The sequence below is a fragment of a genome, unplaced genomic scaffold, assembly GCF_019419815.1.
Source record: "Pyrus x bretschneideri cultivar Hongxiangsu unplaced genomic scaffold, Pyrus_bretschneideri_v1 Contig18, whole genome shotgun sequence".
NCBI lineage: Eukaryota > Viridiplantae > Streptophyta > Magnoliopsida > Rosales > Rosaceae > Pyrus > Pyrus x bretschneideri.
Window position 1 is genome coordinate 1,549,825 of NW_025999479.1, and position 15,703 is coordinate 1,565,527.

Here is a 15,703-nt window from a genome sequence, read left to right on the forward strand (position 1 = left end):
ATACGTAAGTGTGTGCATGACATGGAATTTAATTCTATTTTAACATTCTGTCACACTTATGCATGTGAGGGACACTTTGGGACACAACGCACAGCCCTTAAGGTTTTAGAATGTGGATTTTATTGGCCAACTTTATTTAAAGATGCTAGAACCTTTTGTATGTCTTGTGATCATTGCCAAAGAATGGGTAACATAAGTGCAAGGGGTCAAATGCCGCAAAATGTTATACATCTTGTTGAAATTTTGATGTTTGGGGCATTGATTTTATGGGTCTTTTTCCTTCCTCACATGGTTTCCTTTATATCCTACTTGCTGTGGATTATGTGTCGAAATGGGTAGAAGCAAAAGCCACCCGAATTAATGATTCTCGAGTGGTTGCAGATTTCATTAGAACTAACCTATTTGCAAGGTTTGGAATACCACAAGTAATCATAAGTGATGGAGGGTCTCACTTTTGCAATCGAACCATTGAGGCTTTGCTCAAGAAGTACAACGTCATGCATAAGGTTTCAACACCTTATCATCCTCAAACTAATGGGCAAGCCGAGGTTTCAAATAGGGAGATCAAGCAAATTCTAGAGAAGACCGTTGGCCCAACAAGGAAGGATTGAAGCATACGTTTGGAGGATGCATTGTGGGCATATCGCACGACATATAAGACACCCCTGGGCATGTCCCTATTTCGGCTCATTTATGGCAAACCATGCCATCTTCTCGTAGAATTGGAGCACAAGGCGCATTGGGCCGTCAAAACATTCAACATGGACCTTGATGCCGCTGGAATTCATAGGAAGCTCCAATTGAATGAACTTGAAAAGATTAGGAATGAGGCTTATGAAAACGCTCGAATTTACAAGAGAAGACAAAGGCTTTCCATGATAAGATGATTCAAGGCAAATCATTCTCCATTGGGCAGAAAATGCTACTCTTTAATTCCCACCTTCGCTTGTTTTCTGGTAAGTTGCGTTCTAAGTGGGTTGGCCCGTTTGTTATTACTAATGTCTTTCCTTATGGTGCAGTCCAAGTTCAAAGCTTGAAAACAGGACAAAAGTTCAAAGTGAATGGCCATCGGTTAAAGCCCTACTATGAGAATGTCGAGGAGCATGTTGTGGATGATGTACCCCTCCATGACGTGGGTACTAGTGAAGCTTAACATGGCATATTCATCCGGCTGGAAGACGTTAAAGCAAGCGCTTCTTGGGAGGCAACCTATGCATTCAACAAGGAGAAGATGGAACTTCCACTCCAAACCCAGATTTGCGTTTCTAAACCCTTCTCTTTGCTGCTTTATTTTATCATGCTTAGTTGGTTGTTATTTGTTTGCTCTTGTGTGAGTCTTTGTGTGAAACATTGAGGACAATGTTTGATTTAAGTGTAGGGGGTAAACAAGTGTTTTTATGCAAATTCGTGGGATTCTATCACCTATCACTTCTAATGTTGTTTCTCACTGTTTTTAAGTGTTTTTAGTGCATTTTGAGCTGTTTTGGTGTGCTTTGAAGTAAAAATCCGAAAATAAAAAAAAAAAATTTGAAAAAGTGTTTTGAAAAAGCCAAAAAGAGTTGTTTTTGTGTGTTTGTTTGTGTCTTAGGGTACCTTCCAACACAATGATGAGGATTTGGTTTTTAATGCATGATTGTTAAAGAGAGTTACAAACAATGATGGAAGTTTGATTTGCTATTTGGTTTATGCTTGGTTGTAGTTATAGTTTACAAATTCACATGTAATCACAAAGGATAAAATCAGTTTTTGTAACATGCTTGAAGGAAGGAACTCAAACAAACACTACATCCCTAAGAGACTTGAGCCTAAACGTTGATTTGGAGAGTTATTAATCTGTGCATTCTTGTTTTCTAAAGTCGTTGCATGATCTCATTATTCTTTGCTTGGTTGCTACTTAGAATGCATTCCATCACTATAGTTCCAAATACTAGAACTCATACCCGTTTCATTCAAAACATGAAATTGATTAGCATAACAAATAACAAGATAAAGTTGTGTAATAGTCACCACCATAGCCAAATAGCCGAATCCACCCTTGTCATTTGTATTGTAGGTTTAAACCCCGTTGAACCTTGTTTAGCCTATTTTCTTTGTTAACCACATCACCCTTACCTAGCCTAGAATAGACTTTCCATACCCTTCTTCTTGAAGTATAGTGGAGCATGACTTAGAAGGAATTCCTTTTGAGTGACATTTTTGCAGAAAATAAGTGTGGGGGAAGGGATTTTTGTGTGTATGTGTGTGCCAAAGTCTTAAAGGAGGCACGGGAAAAAGATAGAAAAAAAAATGTGAAAAAGAAGAAGAAAAGAAAGAAAAGGAGTTGAAAATAAGTGAGAACGAACTCACAAGTGTTGATTGTTGAAGAAAGGGTCCAAAAAGTTGAATATGGCCCTAAGTTTTATGTGACTTCCCCTTGGATGTTCAAAGTTGATTTTTGCATTCTAAAGTGAATTCTAAGTGCCTATTTCATTACTTTGCTCACTATTGCTTTAACAACGTTTGTTTATCCTTTACCTTTCGTTGTTAGCCAATACCTTAGCCCTGTTACAACCCTTAGACTTCTATCTTGATTGTTATGTGTTTCAATATGTGGAGTTTAAAATTGGTTTGGGCATATGGTATCCCTGGTTCTCGCGTCTAAGTAGTAGCATTCCATTCATGAGATCATATACATGTCATTGTCATAATTCCAGAAAATGCTTTCCTTGTTATAACATATGTGAGTGTTCGTCTACATGTTTACATCAATCTTCTCACATATACCTAGTGTAGGGAGTGTAGTCAGAAAATCTGTGTGAAAATTGAGAGTACATCTAGTAAGGAATTGAGGGAATTCTCTAAGGCATGTTACTACATTCAAAATGTGGTTTAATTGATTAAATGTGAGCTAGTGAATGGTGACTATGATTAAGTATGCTCGAGGGTAAGGATTGCTTAAATCTATGTGAGTGGTGATCTTTGACATGTTATGTTTCATTGGAAATCCCTGAGGCAAAAGTTGGAAGGTTTAGATTATATGTTTTGTTTCTTTTGTTTGTTTGTTTTGCTCGAGGACTAGCAAAAGCTAAGTGTGGGGGAATTTGATAGGAGCATATTTAGGCGACTTAGCTAGCTTATTCTTGTGCATTTGTGCTATTATTTCTTAGTTAATGTCGTATTTCAACTCATTTTCGTGTGTTTGTAGGTCCAAAGGGTTAAAGTACCAAGAAAGTGCATTTTGGTGCATTTCGGAGCAGTTTTGGGCACTAAGTGTATAGCTTGTATATGGGCCAACATGGATGGACGAATTTGGAGTTCAAAAGGCTTGAAATCTGATGTGAAGATGAAGAAACTAAACTCAAGACAAAGTGGATAAGGAATTAGCTCAAAAGAGGAAACATTATCCAAAACCTTATCCAACCTTATCCAACATTATCCAAACCTTATCTTATCTTATCCTATCCTAACCTTATCATGCCTTAATCCTAGTTGCAAGGGGACCTAAATAGATATTTCTAGAACCTATTTCTAGAAGCATTCTCTTCTAGAAGTCCCAAATCAGCCACAAAACACATTATTTCTAGAAACCCTACAAAGGTGGCGCCTATTTCCTTCTAGAAGGCCTTGCCTTGCCTTGCAAGCCATTCCCTCATTCCCTCCAATATGTGCCGCACTCTCTAGGCCCTATCCCTGATTGATTCTGATTTTTAGGGCCTCTTTCCTTGTGGATTTGGGTTACACAAATCCTTTTATGAAACTAATTGGGGCAAACCCCATCTTAAGTGGATTTAATCACCTATTGCCGAACCCTAGGGCCCTAATCCAATAAATCTGCTACGTGAACCCTAATCTAATTAACCCTAGGACTATATAAACATATTTTCAGCCACAAGTTCGTATCACCCCCTTATGCTATTCAGAAACTTATTGCCGCAACCCCTAGCCTCCATTCTTCATCCTTCATCCACTCCATACACTTCCATACATAACCTGCCGCACTCTACCACCATAATCAGCCATTATTCATCATCCTAAACAAGAACACACCATTCAAAACCCCCAAAACCATCACCCACATCTTGTGCCGCAGCAAGGAAGAAGAAGGGAAGCCCTAGCCGTGCATGCCATTCAACTTGGAATTGCTGGAACGTTTTAGGTGTAATCTTTCTTGTGTTTTTCAATGTTTAATTTCAAGAATCTTTGCTTTGCGAGTATGTGGAACTAATCCCCTTTTGGCTAGGGGGAATTTCGAAACCATGGCATATTTGCATTATAATTTGATTACTTCCAGTTGTGATTTCATGAATTGTGAATTCAATTTACTTATCTATTTGAATTAAAACTTGTTTATGTGTATGGATTGAGAGTGCACACTTAATTTGCATGCATAAATCTGATGCAAGGATATAAAGAAACTTCACCTAATCGTTGGGAACTTATATTCGTAAGTAGTAAAGGTTGTTAGTCACAATCTTGTTAAGTAAATTCTTGGCATAAGTATCATGCGCTTTCATAGTTATGAATGCCTCGTCAACACTTATGATTTTCATAGAGTTTAATGATCTTTGATTGATTCTCTATTATGCGCTTTCATGTAGAGAACTTTTGATGAATAATTTGATTGCAATGCGTTAATTCCATTCAATTCAATGACTTAAGGAAAATCTGAGAGTTAATTTAAGCGGACCTAATTAACTTGGGGTGTTGAGGTTCATGATTCATTGAATAAGCAACGGGAGATTGTTTTGTATGCAAGTATGTCATGTGTGGAGAAAGACCTCCTAGCTAGCCCACCATATACTTAATTCCACCAATTTCGTGCAAATCTGCCTAGTTTAATTTCTCGCTTTGTTTGTTTTATTTTCGTCCAAAACCAAATCCCCATTTATTTTAGAGTGTCTAACTAGTTAGAATATGTTTTAGATTGTGTTTTCAAGAGTTTTAAGTCAAGTTAGAACCAAATTTCGTCCAAATTTGTGTTTAGAGTCAAATTTGCCCAGTTTGTGTTTTTAGGCAGTTTGGAGTGTTTGTAGCTTATTTTGAGTCTTGTGAACTTGTTTTGAGTCTTTTAAGTTGAGTTAAGTGTTTTAAAGGTTAGTTTTACCTATTTGAGTCAGCTTAAAGTGTTTAGCAATCCCTCTTAATCCCCAGTTTAAGAACGATCCCTACTTACTTATATACTACAATTGTCAAAAGAGGGTTTAATTTGTGTGTTAAGTGAATTTTCGCATCAGGATTCTAATTTCAGAATTTTTATTATGATTTTGATATGGGTCTCTGAAATTAAGGATTAGAGTTTCGAAATTTTGATTTTGGTTTTGAAATAAAATTAGGGATTTTGATATGAAATGTGTGTCAGGATTCTGATTTCTATTAAACTTAGACCATCTCCAACCGAATGGTCCAAAGGACCAGAGGGCCGAAAATAGCCAGAAAATCGTCTTCAACCGAGGGATAGGCCAAATGAATGGCCATTTTCAGCCAACCCGCTGCCTAGCCCATTTTGTTTTTTTTTTTTTTTTTTTTTCTTTTCCACTTGCCCAGCCCAGTTTCATTTTTTTTTTCTTTCCGTTTTTGAATCTTTCAACCTATTTTAGGGCTTTCAGGCCACTTTAGGTTTAGGGTTTATGAACTTCTTTGGTTCCAGCCCACTTTTTTTTTATTTTTTATTTTTATTTTTTATAATTTCTAATTTTTTCCTACACCATTTCTCACATATTTTTCATCATTCCATACTGTAGCCTTTTGGCTTTCGGTTGGAGATGATTTTTTGTGACAGGGCTAAAACGAGCCCTCTGGCCCTTTGGCCCTCGGTTGGAGATGGAGGCAAATATAGTCATGTACTGTTCATTAAAATATTAATATTTTGGAAGGCCAAAGGGCTAAAACGAGCCCTCTGGCCAGCTTTCGGTTGGAAATGGCCTTAGGGATTCTGATTGGGTCATTTTGGTATTGTCGAATTTCAAAAAAACCAAACAGTCGGTTCGGTTTCGATTATTTTCCTCTTTCCCAAACCCACTATTCCTACCATGTTTTATACCACATTTCTATATCATCTTAGGTGGCATCTGATGTGGACAACCACATCATTTGAAAATTTTGTAAAACCTAAGGAAAGGAAGGAGAAAGAGTTCTCGTATACCACAATCATCATTTAATTAACTAGTTTTTCTTAATTATTAGTTTATTAAATAATGAACTAAATTTAAAATTCTAAATAATTCAAAAGATGTGGCTATCCACATTAAATTCCACCTAAGGTGATATGAAAATATGATACAAAAATATGGTATGAATAACATTACCCTTTCAGTTCGGTTTTCGGACTAACCATTAACCGAACCGAACCACCCTTGCTTGTATAGCTTTGCTTTGGAAGTTTTGGCCATCGCTTAGATGTGCATGTGCGTGTGCGTTGCTTTTTATTTATTTGTTTTATTAATTTTCTGTGGAACGAAAATATTTTCATTAGAAAAATTTTAACTCTATATTTGAAAAGACATCTACATGACATCAAATATACTAATTGTAAAAGTAACAATCTATCAACTAGTACTATATTTTAGTAATATTCTTTCGTACTTATAAGTGAGAGATTTCATATTTGATTCATATGAATGACTGATGATGTATTATATTTATGTTGAGTTCGATACCTAGTTAGTGGCTAACTTATTGTGTATCCTAACTCAATCCCTTCTTTCTTTAGGGTCTAATATCTTTATATTAAAAAAAAAAAATCTTAAAAAGGAAAATCTACCTACATCACCAAATATAAGGGAACTTTAACGAAATGCTCCCGGTACTGTTTACTTTAACGAAAAATCACATTCTTACACTAAAAAGTCAATCTTGGTACTATTCACTTTACCCTTTATTTTGTCCTTATCATTAAAACTCAAAGTTTTCAAGCATTTTTCATTGATTTTCCTTTTAAACATAATTCAAAGGCCCATGAATTTATCAAATCATGCCATGGAAAACCTGTACAACAATTGACGAATGAACTCGAACTTGGTCTCCTATAGCGCTCCAACTTGGAGCTTAAGCTTAACCTAAAAATGTATTAGAACAGGCAAAAATAATTTAGAAAATTCTGGAGCTGACATTTACTATTGCCTAGAATGCCTCATTAAATTGGCGACCCCACATTCGTTCTACGCGTAGTTTAACCACTTAGAAAACCTATTGGCTACAACTTCTTTAAGTTTCTTTGCTCATGGCAAAGAGATAAGGCAAGGGAATTAAAGGTAGAATTACTACCTAATTCCTATCTTTAAGCTTTCCTCATTGAAGACAAGTTCCTTTACATAAGGAAGCCCCCTCACATCCAATCAAGGATTCTCCAAGATAATCCTTAGAATATTATGAACTAGATTTAATAATATCTACAAGGATTATACTAGTCATGGCACAATTACAACTCCATTCATCGTATGACACAATTTTAGCATCTAGACTGACACATGACATGGAAATTCCTACATGCCCATGCTCCCTATAACTGCCCCATTCTACATACTTCTCAAGTAAGTTGAAGTTGACTCTCTATAACTCAACCCTAAATCTCAGTCTCATTTCAAAGAATTTGACTTAAAAATTAGAGGTTCATTGGCCAATTACCCCCCTCTCAGGCGCGTAGTTCTTGGTCTTAACCAAATATGTTTAATTTGATTTCTAGGTACAATTTCGTCAAGTTTAAAGAAGATGGATTTTTGCTATTACAAATTGGTTCTTTCATTGAAAGCTTGATTTAATTCTCAAAGAAGCAATCACAATTCATTTCTGAATTTCTACTCTTTTGGAATTTCTCTAATGTGCCCAATCTCCGAATATTTTAATTCCTTGATTCGTTTACCCTAGAGGGAGGAATAATGGTCGAAAATTTTGATCCACAACAAACAACGTTGTTATGTACATGACATTGATCGGACAATGGAGTTAACAAAGAGGCCCTGCCTCGGCCTTGCAAGCAAGGGCGACTACCTCTTTCTGTAGGCCTTTGTCACGCCCTGGATCCCGGGTAAGTGAAAAAATAAACCCCGCCTCAGCTATACAGCAAGGGCGACGACCTCTTAGGATGATTGGCTATGTTATCTTAGATTTCCTTCTAGATAGCCTCCGATTTAATTGAGACAAGAACTCTGAAGGTCTCTATAAATACCTAGCTTGGGCATTTATTTCTTTAATCAATCACAACTAAAGATACATCTCTCTAATATGATATTCTCTACAAGACTGCGATTCATCATCTTCTCCACAAGAGTCATATTTTCACATATACGCCGCTATCTATGAGTAGACGCGTTCATGGAAAACCCATTTACTTAACGTCTCCCTATAAGCTATTTGTCAAGGATGGTTTATGATGTTGTGCACATCACACCATTCTTTATTAAAACTACACCAGTGGTTTGGTTCTCCTTATCGAAGATATATAGGCAATCCAACCTGGATTCAACCACACCCCCAGTTAACCCCATCATTCCTTTGCCGGTGATCATGGGTAATTCCAGTTTATTCACGCCTCTATTCGTGGATGTGTGCAAATTTGTTTCCAACACTTCTTGTTGGGTTCTTTTTTTTGTTTATGAAATTAGAGAGAGATTGAATAATACCAATATGTAGCCAAGATTCCTTCATGATTTGTTGGTTATTTGAATTTCTCGGTGGTTGTTAGTTTTATGGCTCTGAAAGAGCAGCAATTGAAAGGGAAAATTGGATGAAAGAGTCACATGATACTTTTCCTATGTTTTCTAACTGGTCGACCTAAGACTTTAGTTGAAGGCTCATTAATTAATTTGCCCCTTGAAACTAGCTTTGTCTCACTTTATCAGCCTAGAACTATCATTTTCATCTCATTTGATCTCAGTTCACCTTTTCACTTAACCCTAATTTGTTTTCCCAACATTTCTCGCCACAATTTACATGTGGCATGGTAGATATGTGGTGATCAACCAATATTCCCACGTAAGTGCCACATCACCAAGCATATGGCTTATCTCTGTCTGTGTTAAAATTGAAATACCTGTACTACCTTTTACCTTAACGTCTATTTGACGGAATGGACGAAAATGTATGAACTAAGACTAAATAAACAAATCACCACAGGTGGCCCTATGGTTACCGACAAATTAAAGGCCCGTATTCCACATGGCATATCATGGGTTAGGTTTCTGGCGCTAGTGAATCACACAATGATGGCTAGAGGGAAGCCAAAACAACTTTATAAGTCTTCCCAGTTCCCGGAAATGGTAGACTACCTTGGCAAAGCCACCATCTGGTTAAAAAAAAACTAAAAAAAAAGACAAAAATAACAATTTCAGGAGGGTAAAGTTAGACAAATTTAGAGTGAAACTAAATGACAATTTTTTATGGAGCAAATAAGTTAATAAGCATATAAATTATAATTAAGAAAGGTTTAAGTGTTTAAACGCCCCCTATGTTTTACTTGTCCAAACGATTTTGGTCCCTGTGTTTAACTTAGTTAGTTAGTGTGCTCATTTTCCATCCAGTTACAGTTAGAAATTTACAAACATATTTCAATTTGATAGAATAAAAATTAAGAACACAAAAAAAACTATAAAAGAATTTAAAAATAAAGAAAATAATAAAAATTCAACAACAAAATTGAAACCTCCCGCCTCATACTTTTCTCCTAATCTCAGCCACCACCATCATCGAATCCATCCAAAGCCAACACTCCAACCACCATGAATCGCTAAATAACCACCCATCCTATCTCTCTTCGAAAAAATGTCACTCGCACGGCCTCCCACTTACCATCGAATTTTGCATCATCTCTCCAGCGTTACGTCGACATTGTGTTGCTCTCCACCTTCCACTCCCCTGTGCTAGCGTTGACCTCATATGACCTGAATCTGAGTCATATATGCATCCACCACCTTCATAGCAGCCAACCCTGGGGAAGCAACTGGATTAACGGGGGCGTTTTGGGGGTGCGGCTGGGCTACTTCTATCGATTTGCACCTATTTTTAATCTAAACTTTTATTTTATTTTATTTAAACCTTCTTTTTAAATAGGGTTTTAATATTTAAAATAAAATATTTAATAATAAATTAACAGAGGTAACCATGTTGGTTAACGATTTAAAACACAAAATACTAAATTAACCAAATTAAAGACACGGAAATTAAATGACCGAACATGTAAAACACAGAGAACAATTTGACGTTGAAATCTTAAAAAAACCCCCAAACCATTGAAGCCTTAAAAAACCCAAAACCAGTAAAACCTCACGCCTCCTTTAATATATAAGATATAAGATAAAGATACCTAGACTAGATTACGTGTTGGTTGAATAAGAGACGTAGAATGGTAGCCAGAAATACGAAAGTGCCCCTAACCTAAAGAGATTGGACGATATCTTTATCCTGCATCTCCTGTCTCTCTCTCGATTCCCAATCAGTTCCTGCGTGCCTGTGTTTTCACTCGGGCGCCGCAGCAGCTCCTCAAAGAAACCCTAACCCTAACCCCCAAATCCCTCTATCCGCGACGCCCTGCTCCCCTCCTATAATGGCGAAAAAGAGAAAGCTCAGCTCCACCGAGCCCTCCGAACCCTCCAAAAAGCAACAACAGGTCGTTGAGGAACCCAAACCCCAAATTGAACCAGCACAGGAAGTAGTCGAAGAGGAAGATGAAGAAGTCGAAGAAGAGGAGGAGGAGGAAGAGCCGGAAGAAGATAAGGAAGATGAAGGAGCCGACGAAGAGGAAGAGGAAGAAGAGGAGGACGAAGAGGAGCCGGGCGCTGAGTATAAGGAAACCTATAACGTAACCACGACCTCCATCTCAGCGGCTTCGGATCAGGCCGGTGCCGGTCACGACGACGACGAGCCGATCCAGAATCTTCTAGAACCATTCACCAAGGAACAGCTTATCGCCCTGCTCCGCGAAGCTGCCGATAATCACGGCGACGTGGCGGATCGGATCCGGAAGGTTGCGGATGAGGACCCAATCCACCGCAAGATCTTCGTCCACGGTCTCGGATGGGACACCAACGCCGAAACCCTAACTGGCGTTTTTAGGGAATACGGTGAGATTGAGGATTGCAAGGCTGTTTGCGATAAGGTCTCTGGTAAGTCCAAGGGTTACGGTTTCATTCTCTTTAAGACGCGTTCTGGGGCCCGAAAAGCCCTACAGCAGCCCCAGAAGAAGATCGGTAATCGGACAACTGCATGCCAGCTGGCGGCAATTGGCCCTGGCCCGGCCCCTAATGCCGCTGCTGGACCTATGGCGGCCCAGGCGGCTCAGTCCCAGCCGATGTCGGAGTACACGCAGAGGAAGATCTATGTGAGCAATGTTGGGGCGGACTTGGATATCCAGAAGCTGCTTATGTTCTTTTCTAGGTTTGGAGAAGTTGAGGACGGGCCACTAGGGCTCGATAAGCTGACGGGGAGGCCTAAAGGGTTTTGCTTGTTTGTGTACAAGTCGGCAGAGAGTGCGAAGAGGGCTCTGGAAGAGCCACACAAGAATTTTGAGGGCCATATTTTGCATTGCCAGAAGGCTATTGACGGTCCAAAGCCGGGCAAGTCTCAGCACCAGCACCAGAACCAGCACCACCACAAGTCACATAATTCCAAGTTTCAGAGGAATGAGAATCCAGGTTATGCAGGTGGAGCTGCATCAGGAATGGGGCATTTGATGGCGCCTGCGAGTGGAGGGATTGGATTTAATCAGGGGGCTCCTGCAGCCCAGGCGTTTAACCCGGCAATTGGGCAGGCACTGACTGCTTTGCTTGCAACCCAGGGAGCTGGCTTGGGGTTGACAAATCTTTTGGGGACGTTTGGATCTGCTCCAAATGTGAACCCAGGTGTTCCTGGTGCAGGACATGTGATACAGGGTGGATATGGGAATCAGGCAAGTATTAGTCCTGGGATGATGGGAAGCTATGGAAATCAAGGTGCAATGCAAGGTGGCTACCCTAACCCGCAGTTAGGGCAAGGTGGTTCAGGAAGAGGGCAGCATGGCGTTGGGCAATCTGGTGGCGCTCCGTACATGGGGCATTAGTTGCCCTTGAGGTATAACAAATTCGCTCTTTTACTTGGTAATTTGAATCATTCTCATCCAAAATGATAACAAGTCACTCCTATACTTACTCCTTTTTGGTAGATGGCAGTAAATTTGGCATTTAGATTGATTTTCAAGAACCAAATAAGTGACTTTTCAAAAGCCTATAAATCCCTCCACTATGTAAGGTTTTGTTAATATTGTCTAGCTGCCGCTGAATCTCTTATCTGGGAGTCAGCACAAACCAAAATTGAAAATTTGGGGTGGGTTAATTTCAACCCATTGGTATTTTCCGGGTTCTTCTAGACCATACAGATAATTTTCTCTTGCCTTCTTTTGAATTGAACATCTTGGGCTTGCCCTTCTTGAACTATTTGATAGTGTCTATTACTTGCTTGATATGTTATCTTTCAAATCTATTGCAATTCTAGTTCTGTCAAATATTACAGAATTTCAGGGTAAAGAGTCACTAATGAGAATACCTTGTTTCGTGGAAGGTGGTTTTTGGCATGCCACTATATAGATCCTTAGGTTTTTGCATAGATCCTGCTATATGTTCTCTTTTTGACATGTATTGTGTCACGCACACGTTCCATCAGTCGGAGTATGTACTATTGAGGTTTAATGCAAATGCTGACGTTTACTTTGTGCTCCATTAAACCAATCCAAAGTCCAAACATACGGATGTCGAGCTTGTACTCATGTTAAACCATTCTAAAACCTACAAAATGAATGCTCATGAGTTCTAAAGCTTATTTTTATTGAGTGGTGCATTATTTGAACAATGTCTTTAGAATTGTTTGACCATTTGAAGGCTCCTTTTTTACCAAGCTCCTAATAATGGATCTCTCCAGATTTGTTATATTTATGTATTGCGAATCACCTGAGTTTTTGCAGCAAGTTCATATTGGCATTCCATGTGTAATTTAAATGTTGAGACCGGTTCGCCTTTGGAACTTGAAATCTAACTTGTATGCCCTTTAAAGGTATCTTGGGTGCTAAAACCTTCTCTTTTGAAATTATTTTTCACATTTTTTTATTAAATGTGCAGATCCCACATAGGTGCATCAGTCTTTTTGTACTGGTCTGCTGATTCTTCTGAAGTTTAAAAGGAGCTGATGGTTACTACAAAGAGCAGAATCTTAAAACTATTAAATTATATTTCTGTTTTTCTCTCCCTTTCTGTTTTCGCGTTCTTCAAAGTACTGTAGCTTTTAATTTGACTTGTTTGATCAAGAGTTTGAGAAATTACTTATAAATCTATCTGTATTTTATGGAGTCAGCGGGGTTGGACAAAATTACTTTTTTAAATTCCCAAATCCTACGGATTAAATGAACTTGATAATGTAGTTTTTTTTTTTTAACTGCTCATTGTTTACTTTGTTTATCGGTGCTCTTCATTGTTTTTCTTGGTTTTGCATAATTTGTTTTTAATCTATGGCATCGTAAATTGGAAATTTTAAATTGTTTTTGTGAGTTGGAAACTGGTACCGAATGGCGCTCTGTGAGTTGTGATGTGTCGTTTGAAACGTTTGGGCACCATCAGATCTTAGACTTTTCTCTTAAAGATGGTAACATGATTCAATTGTTTAATGCAGTCCTTTGGCAGGTATACGTGATGCAGGTTCTGCGGCAATAAGTACTACTACGATTACTACTAGCTACGTATACAATCTTTACAATAGAAGTGTCTTGATTTACAAAACTTGTCAGACGTCGATTGATTTTTTTTTGATTGAGAATTTCTGTTTTTTTTGAAATTTTGATGTCCCCGTTTCTGAAGAATAGTTAAAACTATAAGAAGTATGCGTTTGTGATATACCATCTTTACAATAGAAGTGTCTTGATTTTAAAAAAAAAAAAAAAAAAAAAAAAAAAAGAAATTGTCAGATGTCGATGGATTTTTTTGATTGAGAAATTTTCATGAAATTTTGATATCCCAGTTTCTGAAGAATGGTTAAATTAAGAAGTATGCGTTTGTGACCGAGTCACCTTGAGAGTTACTGACTGAAATTGTAATACTTGAATAGCAGTTTTTTGACATGAGACTCTGACTTGTTAATGGTTTTTCAGTGAATTGAAAATTAGTTTTTGACCAATGTGTTATAAAACTGGAACCATTTTCTAACGGTAGACTAATTTAAGTATTGTTTAATCCTTTAAGAGTTTTGAATTAGGATTTGTGATCTGTTTCAAGTGAATGTTTCTAGTATATTTGTTGGTCGTGTCACCATGGGTATAGAGCTTGGAGCTGGTCATGTGGATTTATCTTCATCGATTGAAACCATTAACATCATCGTAATACCCATGAGCGAAACAAAGTTCCGTGGACCTCAGTATTGGTGATACCTCCTCAGGGACCAATTGATAGGCTTCATGGGAGGAAGGTAAAAAATCGCACGAGGTAATTGAAGGCTTCATACTATATTACTATACTTTAGCCCCCATTGAAGGCCTTTTTAAAGCTCTGCCGAGCCTAACGAGGGTTTGATCCGTGGATCGTCTGTAATTGTGAAGATGGTAACTCCCTTGACTGTCAATGCGAATTCTCTGATTTGAGATTTGTAATCCCACGGGTCAAGTGTAATTGTGAAGACGATACCTCCTTCGACTGTTGATGCCAATTCTCTGAATTGAGATTTGTAATTGTCTCTCCTTCGTTGCCATGGAGAGTGGAGAACAAATGATATGTGTTGGTCAAATGACCGAATCAGGCGGCACTGCCCAGTGCCCACATGGGAAGTCCAACTGCCCCCCTTCCCTTCCTCCACCTCCTCCTCTCTAGAAAGCTCCCACCTTCCCTTGCTCACCCTCAATTGTCTCCTCGGCTTGCCATTTTGAGAGTCGGTGTGATGCGCCCTCGGTGTTCATCGCCGCTTCTCTGACCCCCCCTCTCTCCTCTTGCATTGCCTTTTCATACCCAAGCCTTCATCTCCCCCACCCCTTCCCTCTTCCTTACTCATAATCCGTCCCTAGCCCAATGTCTGCTCAGATTTGTGAGCTTCGACTGAAATGGATGCCATATCCATTTTCCTTCCTTAGTGACCCCTCCACCGATTGGTATGTTGGAATTCTCTCAAGGGCGAGTTTTTTGTGGCTTCGGCTAAAGTAAAGGGATTTTACATACCCCTTTAGCTCACCCTCCATTTGCTACTGTGTTTGATTATATTTGCAGGAGGTGGTGAACATGATTTGGATCCGATGGCTATCTATTGGTTCAGCGTTTCCGATAACAAAATCTGGTTGTGGTGTGCTTTTGGTTGCGGGTTTGTAATTTTTGTGTTGCAATATCTTGATTGAACTCACCACTAGATTGTTTTCTCTAGTGTTGGTGCCTTAGTGGCTGCTGGCAAGACTGTAGTGGCCGCAGCGACGGTTGTGTTTTGCATTTTTGGAGGATAGGAATTAAAGTTTTAGTTTTTGTTTGTTTGCTTATTGGGCTGAGCTTGTGTGAAGATGAATTTCCAAATGTGTTATTGGTTGCTTTGCTTTCCTTTGGATGGCCTCGTGAACCCTTTCTTATGCTTAATGAATGTTACTTTCCGACCCAAAAAAAATCCCCCCACTTCCAATTTCATTGATAAGACTCGGACAAGAAAAAGGAAAAATATAAATAAATAAAAAAGGCATTAAGAGTTTTCTAAAATTAAATTTTAAATATAAAAAATGACATCGATGATGTGGTAGAAATTAACA

At 38.5% G+C, this 15,703-nt stretch overlaps 1 protein-coding gene across 4 annotated transcripts; it reads left to right on the top strand.

The window, feature by feature from the left end:
- Positions 1–10,427: 10,427 nt before the first annotated feature.
- Positions 10,428–15,476, top strand: LOC103928955 (UBP1-associated protein 2A-like). 4 transcript variants are annotated; one of them, XR_007257501.1, is made up of 3 exons: positions 10,428–12,018; positions 13,606–15,067; positions 15,183–15,476. XR_007257501.1 is itself a non-coding variant. In XM_048581907.1 (2 exons), the coding sequence occupies exon 1, from the start codon at positions 10,517–10,519 to the stop codon at positions 12,005–12,007; it is 1,491 nt and encodes a 496-aa protein (XP_048437864.1). In that variant the 5' UTR covers positions 10,428–10,516; the 3' UTR covers positions 12,008–12,018; positions 13,606–15,476. The 4 variants fall into 4 exon arrangements, 3 of the variants coding, with proteins under 3 accessions (XP_048437864.1, XP_048437865.1, XP_048437863.1); XM_048581907.1 differs by having other exon boundaries at positions 13,606–15,476; XM_048581908.1 differs by having other exon boundaries at positions 13,617–15,476.
- The last annotated feature ends 227 nt before the right edge of the window (positions 15,477–15,703 follow it).

Bases quoted from the DNA above. Each gene is read 5' to 3' on its own strand.
- LOC103928955 (XM_048581907.1), top strand. From the start codon at position 10,517: ATGGCGAAAAAGAGAAAGCTCAGCTCCACCGAGCCCTCCGAACCCTCC.